The sequence below is a fragment of the Oratosquilla oratoria genome, chromosome 27 (genome assembly GCF_046742065.1).
Source record: "Oratosquilla oratoria isolate Oo_2021 chromosome 27, ASM4674206v1, whole genome shotgun sequence".
Taxonomy (NCBI): Eukaryota; Metazoa; Arthropoda; class Malacostraca; order Stomatopoda; family Squillidae; genus Oratosquilla; species Oratosquilla oratoria.
In genome coordinates, this window is record NC_134803.1 from 9,439,506 (window position 1) to 9,456,918 (window position 17,413).

The following is a 17,413-nucleotide window of genomic DNA, read 5'->3' on the forward strand; positions in this document are numbered from 1 at the left end:
GAGGAAGTGGATAGTTTTAGATACTTGCGTGCGAATGTGGCAGGAAAGGGTGGAGTGGAGGTGGAGGAAGAATGTAGATTGAGAGAAGCGAGTAAATGCCTTGGTGGATTAAAAAGTGTAATGAGAAATAGACATCTGGGAATGGAGCTAAGAGAAGGTTATATGAAGGAGTGATTGTGCTGACAACACTGTATGGGGCAGAAACATGGAACATAAGAGAGGAAGAGAGGAATTTGAATGTGTTTGAGATGAAATGTCTGAGAAGTACGATAGGGGTTATTAGGCAGATAGTGAGAAATGAGGAGGTGAGGAGGAGAACAGGGGTGGAAAGGGAGTTGGGAGACATGGTTGATGAAAGAGTATTAGGATGGTTTGGACACATGGAAAGAATGAGTGAAGAAAGATTAGTAAAAGAGGTGTGGAAGGCAGAGGTGGAAGGAGTAAATATGAGGGGGCATCCTAGGATGAGATGGATGGATGGGGTAAAAGGGGCATTACAAAAGAGAGGAATGTCTGCTGAGGAAGGACGGGAGAGGACAAAAGATAGGGACGAATGGAGAAGGGTTGTGTATGGATGATGCTATGATGCATTAGGGGGAGTGGAAGGGGAATGGGGGGTGAGGAAGTGTTTATAAGAAGTAATTTGACAAAGCCTGAAGGGATTTCTATCCATCTTCTCCTTTTCTGCATGAGGGGATGGAGAGGGGGGGGGTTGCCGAATTAATGAAATGGCCTTGCTGTGTATGTGCTGTGTCTTGCGACACTGCTTCTGACCCAGAGCTGTGGACAGGATGTAGAGATGACCCGCCATCCAGGAGGTGCTAAGATGAGAGGGAGGAGGGAGGGGGAGGGTGGAGGGGAGTGGAATGTGTGGGAGTGGTTTCTATGCCTTTTTCTTTTGGGCTTTCTCCCCCGTGTAAGGGGGAAAAAAGACTGGTATACGTATGTATATATATGCATATATATATATTCTTATATGAGTAAATTTAGCATAGGAAAACTCAGAACAATGGCAGGGGTACTTTATTCCCTTATGTTTCGGCTCTATGCCTTCCTCAGAGAGAATGACAAGCGTACATACATCTCTCCTTATATACTAGAGCTCCGGGGATTCTGTGTCACTGGTTGTCATGGGGGATTATTTCTCACTGTGGGATTATGTCTTCTTGTGGGATTGTGTCTTGTTGGCTGCATGGGATGGCCTGTACTGCTACCCATGCTTGTCGATTTCAACCAGAAAAATTATAATAGCGGAAACTAAACCAACAATGAAATCAACAAGCACGTTTGTCATTCTCACTGAGGAAAGCATACAGCCGAAACGTGAGGGAATAAAGTACCCCCGTGATCATTCTGAGTTTTCCTATACCAAATTTACTCAAATTTGTCAACTCTGATTCAATATATATATATAATAATATAATATATATATATATATACATACATATACATATATATATATATACATATATATTCACGAAGAACCCACAGTTGGAATAAAAAAGGAAACTTTAGAAGAATGTGTAACTTCTATATTTCGGCTAATAGCTATAGCCCTCTTCAGGAAAGTACTTTCCTGAAGAGGGCTATAGCTATTAGCCAAAATATAGAAGTTACATATTCTTCTAAAGTTTCCTTTTTTATTCCGACTGTGGGTTCTTTGTGAATATTAATTACATATGTGCCACAACATTTTATCAAAGTGACATATATATATATATATATATATATATAGGAAGCTCGCTGGCTGAGCAGGTTAGGGCATCCTTACTTGCAGCGAAAGTCAAGGAGATGGTGATTCGAATCTTCGAATCCTGACATCGGCGAAGTTGGAGGGACATCAATCGCCCTAACCTTCCGATAGGGGGGAGTTTGTGACGTTAAACCATATATATATATATATATATAGTGTATTTGGGATAAATTTGATCATTTATTTTATCTTCTGTCATTTCCAAACCATTTGAATGATTTAATAGCGGTAAAGTGCAACAGATAGCTGATTTTGTGCACTATTAGTGGGTGTGAGAGCTCGTGAGCATGTACAACTGAAAAGCATTAGAATATTGGAAGAGAGTGAAATGCATAATGATGATTCATGCTGGATTAAAAAAATTCGGAAAACTTAGCTGCTGCTCAGTGCTCCTTGAATACCATGAAGGCCATGAGATGCAACCTGGAGAATTGCAATGGAGATGTGGAAGCAGTGGCTAGCAGGAAGGATCATAGCAGGCATTATAACTATGTCCACACAATGAAATCTGTTGAGAAGCTGAAAAAAAGGTGCGGCAAGATCCAGGCGGACCTTGGCAAAAAGAGAAGGCCGTTGGAGTGGCGACTATGAAGAAAGTGCTTAACAAGGATCTTTGCTACTCATCATACAAGAGGCGCAAGGGCCAACTACTCACTGCCAAGGCCCGAGAGAACTGCCTTACAAAAGCCAAGAAACTCCTCAGCAAGATCAAACACCCAGTCAAGCTGGGGATGCTTTGGCTCTTCTCAGACAAGAAGAACTTCTGCCAGGATCAGTTGCACAACATGCAGAACAACAGGTGGCTAGCCTACAGTCTGCACTAAGTCCTGTGCTTCATGAAGACCAAGTTCCCTCAAACTGTGATGATCTTTGGGTGTGTTTCCAGCAAAGTCCATGTCATGCCACCCCACATCTTTGAAGAGGGACTCAGACTCACTTCAGATGGTTATATTGAGTTCCTGACCACTGTTGTCAAGCACTGAGTGGAGAGGGTGGCTGTGGGAAGACCATACATGTGGCAGCAGGACTCAGCTCCTTGTCACACCTCTAGGAATACCCAGAAGTGGTTGTCCGAAAACTTCTATGACTTCACCAGTCCCAACATCTGCCCCCCCCCCCCCAACTCGCCTGATTGCAACCTCATGGATTATGTGTGGGGCGCAGTTGAAAAAGACACCAATTGTACTGCCTGCAACACCAAGGACAAGTTGATTGCTAGGACCAAACTGATGTTCAGGTGTCTCTCAAAGGACACCATGAAGGCCACATACTGCAGGTTCAGGTCCTGCCTAGAGGCTGTGGTGGAGGCTCAGAGTGGCTTCTTTGAGTGAGCTGTATTTGGCAAAAGATCCTCTAAGAGATGCAATTTGAATTTTGAGAATACATCAATTTTTGGCCAAAATATGATGTTTTTCTTTCCTTTCCGAAAAAGTGTCAAATTTATCCTGAACACCCTGTACATATATATATATACCTATATATATACACACACACACACATATATATATATATGCACCCATCACAAGTCCAACCCATGATCTCCAAAATCAAGGTGAATCACACACACACTCATTCACATAAAGGTGATTTCCCTTTTGTAAGTTGGGTAGCTTAGTTAAGGAACACACCCATTCCAAAAATAACTACTGGCTCAAATTTTAATGACTGGGAACCCACTGCCACACAGTGGCTGACAACAGTCCTCAGGTCCTCCCACAGATCTCTCTGGGAAGAAACCTTGAACTGTTGTCTGAGTTGTATTACTCTTTCTATGTCACCAGCTGATAGTAGGATAGGTGAGTTTGCCAGCTGTCAGCTCTCCTAAAGTTAAAAAGTGGAATAAATATTGCTTATATTGTTAGAATCTTGGACCAGTCTGTAAACTGAATGTCAGCCCCTTGGGGCTACATCTCCCAATGGAGGCAAGAGGGTTGACAGGATTTGAAAATAGTCATCTGGATGGTGATCCTCTTTGCTGTTCATGTTGCAGGACCACTACTTGCAGATACCTGTCATAGGCCCCATACCCATTTCATACATATTAAAGTGTGTGTGCTTCAACTTGTATCTAAATACCTGAAACTGAGTAAAATCAACACTTAAAGAGTCACTATCTATGTAACATACCTGATAAATATTCAATCCATGATTGTACTGTTTCTGGGGGATCCGTTTCTTTAAGGTGTTTCAGGGCTTCGTCCAATAATACATCTCCAGTAGCTTGGTCTGACCTTACAATCACCTGCAAACAATATTGAACATATTCTACAACATACTTCAGTAACATTCTATCTATCTATATACCAAGGGCCTCTTCCCTCTTATAAGGGAGGTAAGCCAAGGCATGCACCCACTCCTACCCATTCCACTCCCATCCACCACCCATTTGTTTCCATCTCATCTTAGCTCCATGGATGTAGGTTCATCCCTGTCTCCTACCCACTGCCAGGGTCAGACACAGTGCAGCAAAACACAGTACATTCACAGCAGGACTGCTTCATTTACACAGTGACCCTCCCTTGTCATCCACTCATGGGGAAAATAGAGAAGATTGGGAGAAATCCCTACGGGCTGTGTCAAAATATCATCCACACACACTCATTTTACTCTCACAACTATACACTGCCTACTCCTTTCCTGCTCAGCAGACATCCCCCTCTTTCTCATAGCCCCTTTCACCCCACCCATTCATCTCATCCTCAGCTGCCCCCTCAAGTTCACTTCATCCAACTCTGTTTTCTACATTCTTTTTGCTAATATTTCTTCACTCTTTCCATGTGCCTAAACCATCCCAATAACCTATCATCAGGCCTATTTACCACCTACCTTTCCATCCCCACTCACCTCCTTACCTCTTCATTTCTCACTCTGTCCAACCATGTAATCCCCATCATACTTCTCTAACACTTCATCTCAAACACATTTAAACTTCTCCTTTCTGTCTCTTAAATTCCAAGTCTCCACCATAATGTCATAGGCATAATCATCCTTTCATACATTCTTCTTTTAGCATATATACCAAGATGCCTATTTCTCAGGGCACTTTTCAAATCCCTAAGACATTTACTTGTTTCCCTCACTCAACAGTTCACCTCCACCACCACTCCTCCATTTCCTGCTACATGTGACCTAAATACTTAAAATTATATACTTCCTCTAGCCTCTCTAAGGCTTACCTTCAGCTTGCTGCCACCCTGTCCACTCATGCACCTCATCAGCTTGTTTTCACCCACATTTACTTTCAAGTTCCTATCACATACCTTCCCAAACTCTGTCACTAACTGCCTTAGATCCTCCTCTGAGCCCACCACAAGGTGTCATCCACACAACAAATGCCTCACCTTCCATTTCCCTCTATTTGTATCCTACCATTACTAACCATTATGATATGTCACACATCAGACACATGATTCAAAAGCATGCAACAAGGCACTGGCCCTTAGCAATACCTCCAATCTTGATGACCTGCACATTCCCATCTGACTCAGATAACACATCATAACAATGCTACATCATGCTATCGTCCAACAAACCAATACAAGTACCTAATGTCACCAGACAGTTCAATAACCTTTTTTATACCTACCAAGCTACATTATCATAACTCCAATACATACACCATGTCTAGCCATATCCACAAATATTACTAAACCCATTACAATGCAACACATATATTATCACAAACACATTTCATATGTGACAAACTACACCAGGGGTTCCCAAAGTGGTCAATATCAATCCCCAGGGGTCGATGAGACCATCCAAGGGGTCGAAAGGGGGTCAGTAGATTGCTAGGGGGTCGAAAGGGGTCAGTAAATTACTATGGGGTCGAAAGGAAGTCTTTAAGATTAAAAGGTTAGCATGAAATGATCCTGTTCTCTTCCCATACTGAAAACGAGTATAATCAACCAACCAATATCTAAACTTAAAAGAAAAACCATGTCAATTCACCCTGAGTCAAAAATCCTCCCCATTCTGTGCATGTAGAGAGAATCTCACATACACACAACCACATCGTGAATGAACATCAAGATGACAAGCTTGTTTAATATTATTGGCTTGAATATTACTTATAGTAATATAATAAAGAATATATAATAATAATATTGCTAGCATTAATAACAACACCAATAATAATAATAATAATAATAATAATAATAATAATAATAATAAACTGACATAATTTGTGAAATGATAGTTTGGGGGTCTATAGAAAATCTTAAACTTTACTAGGGAGTGGATGAGCTGAAAAGTTTGGGAACCCCTGACCTACACCTAACATGCTTAGACAGACATATTCTCTTTTAAAATGGGAGACTGCATCGCCAGAGATAGAGGAGATTTGGGGAGACACTCTCCCTTAGACTCACCAGGGTAGATTATATTCCCAATCTGTAATACATCAAGTACCTGCTTAACCACTTCCATATGGTGACGCCTACGTAGGCGGCATGAGGAGCAAGTGGGTACTCGATGATGCCGACGGCGGTATATTGATTATATTTATTGTAGTCATACCTACGTAATTTCTATTCTCTCTAAACTGGCTTCATCAATTTTCACTGACTTTTATTTCTTATAATGCAATTATTATGACACAATATCGCACGTCGAGCAGCTAATGCTGCCAGACGTGCGATGTGCCCCGGAGTGAAGAGGTTAATAAACCAAGAAAACCCAAAAAGGGCTTATCTGACCCCACTAAGCCTCATTGTGTAGCCCTATCCTTTAACAGCTACATATTGGTAACAGTGGTGTTCCAAGAGTACACCCAAACCCACCTGAAGAGACCCCACTTGCATAGCCAGTGCAGCCCAACCTTTAACCCCTTCAATACTGGCCAAAATCTCGCGGGCAGCATTAGCTGCCAGATGTGCGATGTTGCTTCATAATACTCGCATTATAAAAAAATAATGTTACCGCTGTATTGCTCATTCTCTTTCACCCGTGAATTATGATAACCATAGAAAATATGATGAAGCGCCAGTTTAAAGAGTATGGGGGTCACGCAGGTACAACTACAATATATATATAATCAAGACGCTGACATCGGCATCCTCGCGTACCCACTTGCTCCTCATGACGCCTATGTAGGCGTCATCGTATCGAAGTGGTTAATGGCTAAATATTGGCAACACACAGTGGACCCATGCCCCCAAAGAGGAAACCACACATCCACAAGTATCTGATTAAAACCATCGTCGCCTGCCAAGCCACTCATCCATGACTAGCCATGTCTACCAACTTGACTGCCGTCATTGCCTGACCAAGTCTACCGACTGCCAGAAACGTCAGCCGTCACAGGTGTAACCCACAGCTGTATTCATCTTGAAGAGAGTCGGTGGTGAAATCGATAAAGCATTTGATTTCAAACCACCTGGTGGCAGTTTGCAACCAATCAGAAGAGAGACTGCTGAGTAGGAGGAGAGACCACCTGTCCTCAACTCCTCACATTAGGGTACGCATACCAATGGAGACACACTTGCCCTATGCAGATGCATTTGACACAAAAAAAAATTCTACCTGCCGATGGTGACTAGATAGGAGCATAATTATAGGCTCAAAAAATCACATTATGAGGGGACAGTTAAGTGATTTTTTGAGCCTATAATTATTCTATCTATTCACCATTAGCAGGTAGAAGTATTTTTTGTGTCAAATGTGTCTGCATAGGGCAAGTGCGTCTCCATTGGTACGTGTACCCTACCCCTCTGTAGTGTGTCTGAGTAAGAGAGACCACCCAGTTACAAGGCTACCCACACTACACACCTGTAGCTTGTCTGAGTAGCCATTCATCGGTTACACGACTAAAATCATCAGCCCAGAGCGATGATTCCTAGCAACGCAACATCAAGTCTTCAATCAACCCAATGAACCACCGCATCAAACTCAAATCAAGTCACAAAAACTCCCAGTACATTGCATCAAAGCCAGGTATAATCGAGCCCAGCTCATCGGCTTCAAGACTTCAATCAAACCCCATGCACCTACATCGAGCCCTCCAACCACCTCCACCCACTCCACCTCCTCCCTCCACCCAAGATAGTGGCAAATCCCTATCCAGTCCAGTATACACACCATTCCCCTCCAAACAACCATTGCACTTCTACCCACTCCATCCCCCCAACCGACCTCGCCAGCCACCCGACAAATGCAATCTAAGCAAATATCCATTCCGTAAATAATCTCACTCATCCCCCAATAGGTCCCCAGGGACCCAAGCCCAGCACGTTGACTTCAGGGTCAACAGTTCCAAGTGACTTCATTCAGCAGTGTCCATACCCAGCCCGTCTACTTACCACCCCTCCACAACCATCCCCTCTGAAGCAACGATTGCAAACTCTTCCCACTCCAGCACCCCAACCCACCCTACTCCCATGAGTATCAAACATTGCACACATACTAATTTACTTTAATATTTTTAGACCTTCATGTATGAAGCCTGGCTGGAACTTTGCATCAGCCAGAGGCGGACCTCGACCCTCCACACTATTGTGTCTGTCAAGCATAGCCAACAAGAGTGACCATAACACTCTACCGACGACCTTGACCCTCCACCCACTCCCTCCATGCCATGATTCACAGCAAGGACCACTCCAACCACTCCACCCCCTCCCTCCACTCAAGACAACATGAAGAAACTGCAAAGTCAACAATATTGGACAGGCAGTACCAACCTCTTCAAAGCACCATCAGTCTCCAATCACCTGACATTGCATCTAGACTACACATCAAATCCACACAGATCTATGCTAAGTACCCTGATTCCCAAATTTTTACACATAACCACACAAATATGTAAACACATTCAATATAAATAGAAACATACAAACAAGCTAATATGTACATACACATATAAGAGTAACAATTATTAACTAATGCATTAAACAGAATCCACATACTAAGACATAAAGTGAACCTCATATAATTCACTGCCAACTTTTCAAATCAACATAACTAAAACATTCAACAAATTCGACATTCATAAAACTTAAAGTAAATGAAACATAACTCAATCTTCAAATCCACATAGATCCACCCAAAACCTGTACACTAAGCCAACAACTAATACAAATAAATAAATACTACAAATAATAGAGATAATATTCTATACATAATACCAAACACCATGTAGGCATATCAAATATCAGAAATATACACACCAAACATCTCCCAATGCATTTTTGACACAATATACTTGCAAGATATTTTTCAAACTCGTCCTACAAAATATCAAAGGCAATACACCTCTCAAGTACAAATCACAATACTAAGACACACTGCTCATAATTTCAACCCTGCCATCATGTACTCAAATAATTCTTGTTAACCCATAAATAACAACTCAATATCACATTAACTTTAACCTACTTCAGACGATAACATCCAACAGTAAAACACCTCGGCAAATTCCATCCCATCTGCCCCAAAGAAACAGGCAGCCACCCAAAACACATAATAAAATTAAATAACCCAAGGAAAACACAATGACAAATCCCACAATGAACAAAACCAACACATGCCTTTTCACTAAATATTCCATCCATAAGAGATGCAAGACATTGTGCGTTTCAAAAGGTTAACAAGGTATTAACAATTCCTTTACTTACCAAACTTATCCCATCTATAAAAAATATCTTCTCTATCTTCCTTCAGATTGTGACAACCCAGGAATAATTTAACATTACATGAACAATCACATTTTAATATCAAACTCAAAACTATACTAACTCCATTCATTGCAAACAACATTAGTCTAAACTCAAACTTAGATTGCACAAACTTCCATGCATTTCACCTGAATATAAAAAACATTCTCACCTTACCAACTCAACTCTGAAACAATATAACTGACAAACCCAACCTATGATAAAAAACCCAACCAACACACAGAAAAATCTCACACAAAATTCAAGAGACACATCATCAAGATTTTTTTTTTTTATATATACCAAGGCTTTTTCCCCCTTACAAGGGAGGTAGCCAAAAAGGAAAAGGCATAGAATCATTCCCACCCATTCCATCCCTGAATACACTCCACACCCCTCCACCCTCCCTCTTATCTTAACACCTGGATGACGGGTCATCCCTACACCTTGTCCACTGCCCTGGGTCAGAAGCAGTGTCGCAAGACACAGCACATCCACAGCAAGGCCGCTTCATTAAATCGGCGACCCCCTCCTCTCCATCCCCCCATGCATAAAAGGAGAAGACGGGGAGAAATCCCTTTGGGCTGCGTCAAATTTTGCTCACACATACTACCTCACCCCCCATCCCCCTCCGCCCATTCCACCTCATGCATCACAACATCATCCATATACAACCATTCTCCATTCACCCCTGTCTTCTGTTCTCTCCCGTCCTTCCTCAACAGACATTCCCCTCTTCCCCAAAGCCCCCTTCACCCCATCCATCCACCTCATCCTAGGACGTCCCCTCATGTTCACTCCCTCCACATCTGCCTTCCATACCTCTTTTACTAGTCTTTCTTCACTCATTCTTTCCATGTGTCCAAACCATCCTAATACTCCTTCATCAACCATATCTCCCAAATCCCTTTCCACCCTCGTTCTTCTCCTTACCTCCTCATTTCTCACTCTATCTAGCCTAGTAACCCCCATCATATTTCTCAGACACCTCATCTCAAACACATTCAAACTACTTCTCTCTTCCTCTCTTATGTTCCATGTTTCTGCCCCATACAGTGCTGTTGCCACAATCACTCCTTTGTATAGTCTCCTCTTAGCATCCATTCCCAAATGTCTATTCCTCATTACACTCTTCAATCCACCAAGGCATTTACTCGCTTCTCTCAATCTACATTCTACCTCCACCTTCACTCCACCTTTTCCTGCCACATTTACACCCAAGTATCTAAAACTATCCACTTCCTCCAGTCGCTCTCCCTTAATGCTCACTTCCAGTCTACTGCCACTTTCACCCCTTGTACATCTCATCACCTTACTTTTACCCACATTTATCTTTAGCTTTCTTCTATCACATACTCTCCCAAACTCTGTCACCAACTTCCTCAGTCCCTCCTCCGATCCTGCCACAAGCGCAGTGTCGTCCGCAAACAACAGCTGGCTCACCTCCCACTTTTCTCTATTTTCTTTAACCATCTCCAATCCCTGACCCACTACCCTTGCATTTACCTCTCGCACTACCCCATCCATGTATAAGTTGAACAGCCAGGGCGACATAACACATCCTTGACGAAGTCCCACCTTTACCTCAAACCATTCACTCCCTTCATTTCTAATCCTAATACAAGCTCTACTACTCTCGTAAAAACTCTTGACAACTCCTAGAAGCTTTCCTTCCATCCCATATATCTGCATAACCTCCCACAGTGTCTTTCTGTCTACCCTATCGTAAGACTTTTCCAGATCCATAAAAGCCCAAAAAACATCCTTACTTTTTCCTATAGCTTTCTCACATATCTGTCTTACCACAAAGATCTGATCTACACAACCTCTACCTGTCCTAAATCCACACTGTTCCTCACCAATTACTCCCTCTGTTCCTCTCCTAATCCTCTCAATCAAGATCCTCCCATAAGCCTTCCCAACTACACTTAACAAGCTAATCCCTCTAAAACTACTATATTCACACTTGTCCCCTTTTCCCTTGTAAAGAGGAACTATACAGGCACTCCTCCAGTCCTCCGGCACTCTACCCTCTCCCCAGCAAACATTAAATAACCTCACCAGCCAGTCCGCCATCACTGTACCTCCTTTCTTTAGACATTCTGCATGGCATCCATCCAGACCAGGTGTCTCCCCTTTTTTTTTTATCATCTTAACAACTGCCTTCACTTCATCCTTCCTTATTTCTCCTCCATTTTCCTCACTCATCACTCGCATTTTCTTAGCATTTCCCACTGCAACTATCTTTCCCTCCCTATCCTCCTTCATATTTAGCAACTCCCTAAAATATTCTGCCCATCTTCCCCTTACTGCCTTCTCTTCCATTATCATTTCTCCATCTGCACCTTTTACCTTTTTATTACTTTCAAAATTTTCTGTCATACTCTTACCCCACTTCACATCTGCTCTCCTCTTTGCCTCCTTTACCTTTTGCTTTACTTCTCTTTTCTCTTCTTTGTACCTCTCATATGACTCCCTCGTCCTATTTTGTAACCAATCTGTGAAAGCTCACTTCTTCTCTTCTACAACCTTCTTTGTTTCCTCATCCCACCATTCACTACCCTTCCTTCTATTTCCTCCTGTCCTTCTTGTTCCACACACCATCCTTGCACACTTTGTGACTCCCTCCTTGAACCATCCCCATTCCTCCTCCACACCTAGCTCTACTCTATCCTTCACACCCTCCCACTCCTCCTTCAGCTTCTTCTTGTACTCCTCCTTTTCCTTTTCACACAGAAAGATCTCACACAAAATTCAAGAGAAACATCATCAAGATAAAATAACAAAACTTCTCACTCAAAGACAGCCAATAATTTCCATAATCAATATACAAGAGTAATGATACAAACAACAACTTAATTTACAAAAATGACAATTTCCCACAAAAATATAGCCAATACATATTCACAAAACCTCGACATAAAATCCACAATACAAATATAAATGAAATTAATTCATAACATAGTGAAACAAAAAATAAATACACAAACTTGTATCTCACCAATTAATCAATACAGATGTGATAATATACATGCAAATCAATTTTACTCAACATTAAGATAGATGTTAGACATTTCTCACAGAGACAACAAAAAACATAAATAGGCATTAGAATTAATTCCAAACTCATGTGTGAAATCTCATAGAAAATATATTACCAAAGTTTTTGTTGAAACAAGAAAAGTCCTCCCCTAACAGAATTATATGTTATTGTAATTTATAATATCATTATATTTTAGATATGTAACAACAAACGCACTCTTATAATAACTTCACAAACTAACAAATACTAAATTTTTAGGACGTCTTACATTTTTAAACTACGGTAATCAGTGAGAGTGCTACCCAATTATCACTGAACTAATGAAAACAGAAACTAAACATCTCAGTGAAAAGAGACCCCAAACTACAGTGACAGATATTACCATACATTCTCGTTGAAAAGAATTTTAGCGAGGAGAAAAAAAAAAAAAAAAAAAAAAGCTTACTGGATACATTTCAAGATATGATATACAGAAACCCCCTCCCTTTTACTTATACATACAATGAATTTATCTCCCACTAGCAATATGACACATCATATCTTATCTTTGTCAATTGTATAATTTTTGTCAAACTCCATGATCTCGACATTAACCCGAGGTATGTCAAAGAGGTCAGGGAGGCCTTTATCCCACCATTATGATATGTCACACACCAGACACATGATTCAAAAGCATGCAAGAAGGCACTGGCTTTTAGTAATACCTCCAATCTTGATGACCTGCACATTTCCATCTGACTCAGATAATGCAACACATAACAATGCTACATCACACCATCGTCCAACGAACTGACACAAGTACCTACTGTCAACAGTTCATTAACCTTTCCTTATACCTACCAAGCTACATTACCATAATTCCAATACATACACCAAGTCTAGCCACATCCATAAATATTACTAAACCCATTACAATGCAACTAACACACATATGATATTATCACAAACATATTTTCTGTAAGACAACCTACACCTAACATGCTTAGACAGACATATTCTCCTTTAAAACAGGTGACTGCATTGCCAGAGATAGAGGAGACTAGGGGAGACACTCTCCCTTACACTCACTAGGGGAGATCATATCCCCAATCTGTAATACATCAAGTATCTGCTTAGTAAACCAAGAATACCCAAAAAGGGTTCCTCTGACCCCACTAAGCCCCATTGAGTAGCCCCGACATTTAATGACTACATATTATCTCTATCTCCAATTCTATGCCCACCATCTTCACATTTACCTCCTGTACCACCACCATCCATGTGCACATTGAACAGACATGGCAACATGACACAGCTCCACCTTCACATCAAAACACTTGCTCTCACTATTCCCAATCCTAACACAACCTCTACTACCCTCATAAAAACTCTATTGCTCTTAGCAGCTTTCCCTCAATCCCATATATCTGCAATACCTCCCAGTGTTTTCCTGTCCTTCCTGTCATAAGCCTTCTCCACATTCATAAAAGACCAAAAAATTCATCCTTATTTTTTGCCCCAAAAAATTTAATGCACGAACCTTTTACTTGTCCCAACCCCACACTGCTCAAACTATTTCCTCTGTTCCTCTCCTAACCCTCTAAATTAAAACCTTTCCAACTATGCTCAACAAATTATATATGCAGGCACCCATCCCCTCCCTTAGACACACATTAAACAACCTCAACAGTCAGCCCACTATAACTGTACCTCCCTTTTTCAAACACTCCACATGACACCCATTGAACCCAGGTACCTAACCAGCTCTCATCATTTTCAAAGCTCCTTGTACCTCATCTTTTCCTATATCTTATTTTTTTTCTCCCATCATTCATTTTCTTAGCTCCCCCCCACTATCACAACAAATCCCTCCCTAACCTCTTTCACATTCAACAGCTCACTAAAAATTTCTACCCGTCTTCCCCTTACTTTCACTTCCATTTACATCTGTCCATCTGCACCTTTTACTTTTTCTTCTCTAACTCACCCCTATCATTCTCTTAACTTCCTTCCAAAACATCTTTTTATTCTTTTCCAAATTTGTTCATACTCCTACCTTATTTTACATAAGCTCTCCTCTTTGTCTCCTTTATTATAAGTTTTCCTTCTCTCTTTCCCTTGCACCTCTCATATGCTTCATAAGCCCTACATTACAACCAAACCATATATACTTGCTTCTTCTCTTCCACTACATCTTCACCTCATCCCACCACTCACCACCCTTCTTTCTATTTCCTCTCATTCTCCTCATTCCACATACCATCTATGCACACATTGTCATTTCCTCCTTGAAACAAATCCATTCCTCTTTTACTCTCACCTCTACTCTATCCCTCACCACCTCCCACACTTCTCTCAGCTTCTCCTGGTATTCTCCTTTTCCTTCTCAAACTGTTTATTCTAAACATCTCTCTACCTTCTGCTCTTTAGCTCTTTCTCCACTTATCCTCCACTCTTAATTTCTCTTCTACTATATATATATATATATATATATATGAGTGGAAGGGCGGTGAGCTAAACACATAGAACAGTTGGAGTTTTATTTACTGATGTTTTGGCCTTACCAGGACATTTTCAAAGTACTTTGAGAATGTCCTGGTAAGGACAAAATGTCAGTAAATAAAACTCTAACTGTTCTATGTGTTTAGCACACCACCCTTCAACTCATTTGTCTTCTATACTTCAATATATATATATATATATATATATATATATATATATATATATATATATATATATATATATATATATATATATATATATATCTATATATATGACAATCCCCCACTGTCTCCCCTAAGAACATGGGCATCCAAAACTCTTCTTATCCTTCCATTACATACCACTACATGGCACATTTATGCCTAATCAACTACCTTTCCATCTACCAACTTTTCCCAAGTATATTTATGCTTTACTCTATTCTTAAAGACTGTTTGCTATCATCAATTCTTTAAGCATATCAAAATCAACTTTCCACTTGTAATTTATACCTGGCACTCCAAAATTCCCTACTACTCTATCTATTGCCTTATCCCCTAGTCCAGCATTGAGATCTCTCAACATTACTACATTGACATTCCTCCCAAAACTCTTTAAGCATTTGTTTAAATCTATCCAGAGCCTCCCTTTCCTGTTCACTCTTCTTACTATCTATCCATCCATACACCAAGGGATTTTTCCCCCTTATAAGGGAGGTACCCAAAGTCAAAAGGCATTTACCCATTCCCACCCACCACCCTTTCCTTCCTCTCATCTTAGCTCCCCAAAGGATGATGGGTCATCCCTGTACCCCATCCACTGCCCTGGGTCAGAAGCAATGCAGCAAGACACAGCACATCCACAGTAAGGTTGCTTCACTTAATTGGCAAACCCCTCTCTGTCCCCTCATGCAAAAAAAATAGAAGGGAGAAATCCCTTCAGGTTGTATCAGAATGTCATTCACACATAACCACTCCCTACACACCCATTCCTACCTTGCATCACAGTACCACCTATAAACAGCTTTCCTCCTCTCACCCATATCTCCTGCCTTCTCTCTTCCTTCCTTACACATTCTCCTCTTGCTCAATGACCCTTTTACCCCATCCATCCATCTCATCCTTGGTCATCCCCTCATGTTCACTAGATCCACCTCTGCTTTCCACACCTTTTAATAATCTTTCTCCACTCATTCTTTCCATGTGTCCAAACCATTTCATCTCAAACACATTTAAACTTTTCCTATTATATTCTATGTCTCTGCCCCATACAGTGCTGTCAGCACAATCATCCTTTCATATAATCTCTGCATCCACTCAAATGCCTATTTCTCATGACAATTTTTAATTCCTCAAGGCATTTACTTGATTATCTCAATCGACAATTTATTTCCACTCCTCCCTTTCCTGCAACATATAAACCCATGTGTCTAATGCTGTCCACTTCCTCCAGCCTTTCTCCTTTAAGACTTACTTCCAAATTGCTGCCAACCTCTTCCCTTGTACAACTCACCACCTTCCTTTCACTCACATTTACAGGGTGTCCAGGATAAATTTGATAATTTTTTATCTTCTGTCATTTCAGAACCATTTGAACGATTCAACAGCAGTAAAGTGCAATGGATAGTTGATTCTATGTACTATTGGTGGGTGAGAGAGCTAGAGAGCATGGACAACTGGAAAGCACAGGAATATTGGAAGAGAATGACCTGTATCATGATGATTTGTGCAAGATTAAAAAAATTCGGAAATCTTAGCTACAGCTCTGTGCTCCTTGAATACCATGAAGGCTGTGAGATGTGAGCTGGAGAATTGGGACAGAGATGTGGAAGCTGTGGCTATCAGGATGGATCACAGCAGGTATTTTGACCCTGTCTGCACAACGAAATTCGTTGAGAAGTTGAAAAAAAAAGAAAAAAGTGCAGTAAGATCCTGGCAAGAGAGATGGGCATCGGAGTGGTGACTATGAAGAAAGCACTGAACAAGAATCTATGTTACTCCTCATACAAGAAGTGCAAGTGCCAACTACCACTCACCACCAAGGCCTTACAAAAGCCAAGAAACACCTCAACAAGGTCAAACAACCAGTGGTGGAGGCTCAGGGCAGCTTCTTTGAGTGAGCTGTATTTGGCAAAAGATCTTCTAAGAGATCCACTTTGAATTTTGAGAAAAAATAAATTTTTGGCCAAGATATGACTTTTTCCTTCCTTTCCAAAAAAGTGTCAAATCTATCCTGAATACCCTGTACCTTCAATTTTCTCCTATCACATACCTCTCCAAACTCTGTTACTCCCTTAATTCCCCCTCTGACCCTGCTACAAGTGCAGTGTCATCAACAAACAAGAACTGGCTCACCTCCTACTTTCCTCCATTTCCTTTAATTAACAATCTCCAACCCCCTCCCCGCCTGTTACCCTCACATTTACCTCACGCACCAATCCATTCATGTATACATTGAACAGTCATGATATGACACACCCCTAACCAAGTCTCACCTTCACCTCAAACC

At 41.1% G+C, this 17,413-nt stretch overlaps 1 protein-coding gene across 1 annotated transcript in view; it reads right to left on the minus strand.

The window, feature by feature from the left end:
* The window catches only part of sau (Golgi phosphoprotein 3 homolog sauron), a 55,269-nt gene that overhangs the window by 15,553 nt on the left and 22,303 nt on the right, over positions 1-17,413 (minus strand). Inside the window, exon 3 of the mRNA XM_076210207.1 lies at positions 3,881-3,995. Coding sequence (XP_076066322.1) covers positions 3,881-3,995 — 115 coding nt within the window. The remainder of the gene's footprint in view (positions 1-3,880; positions 3,996-17,413) is intronic.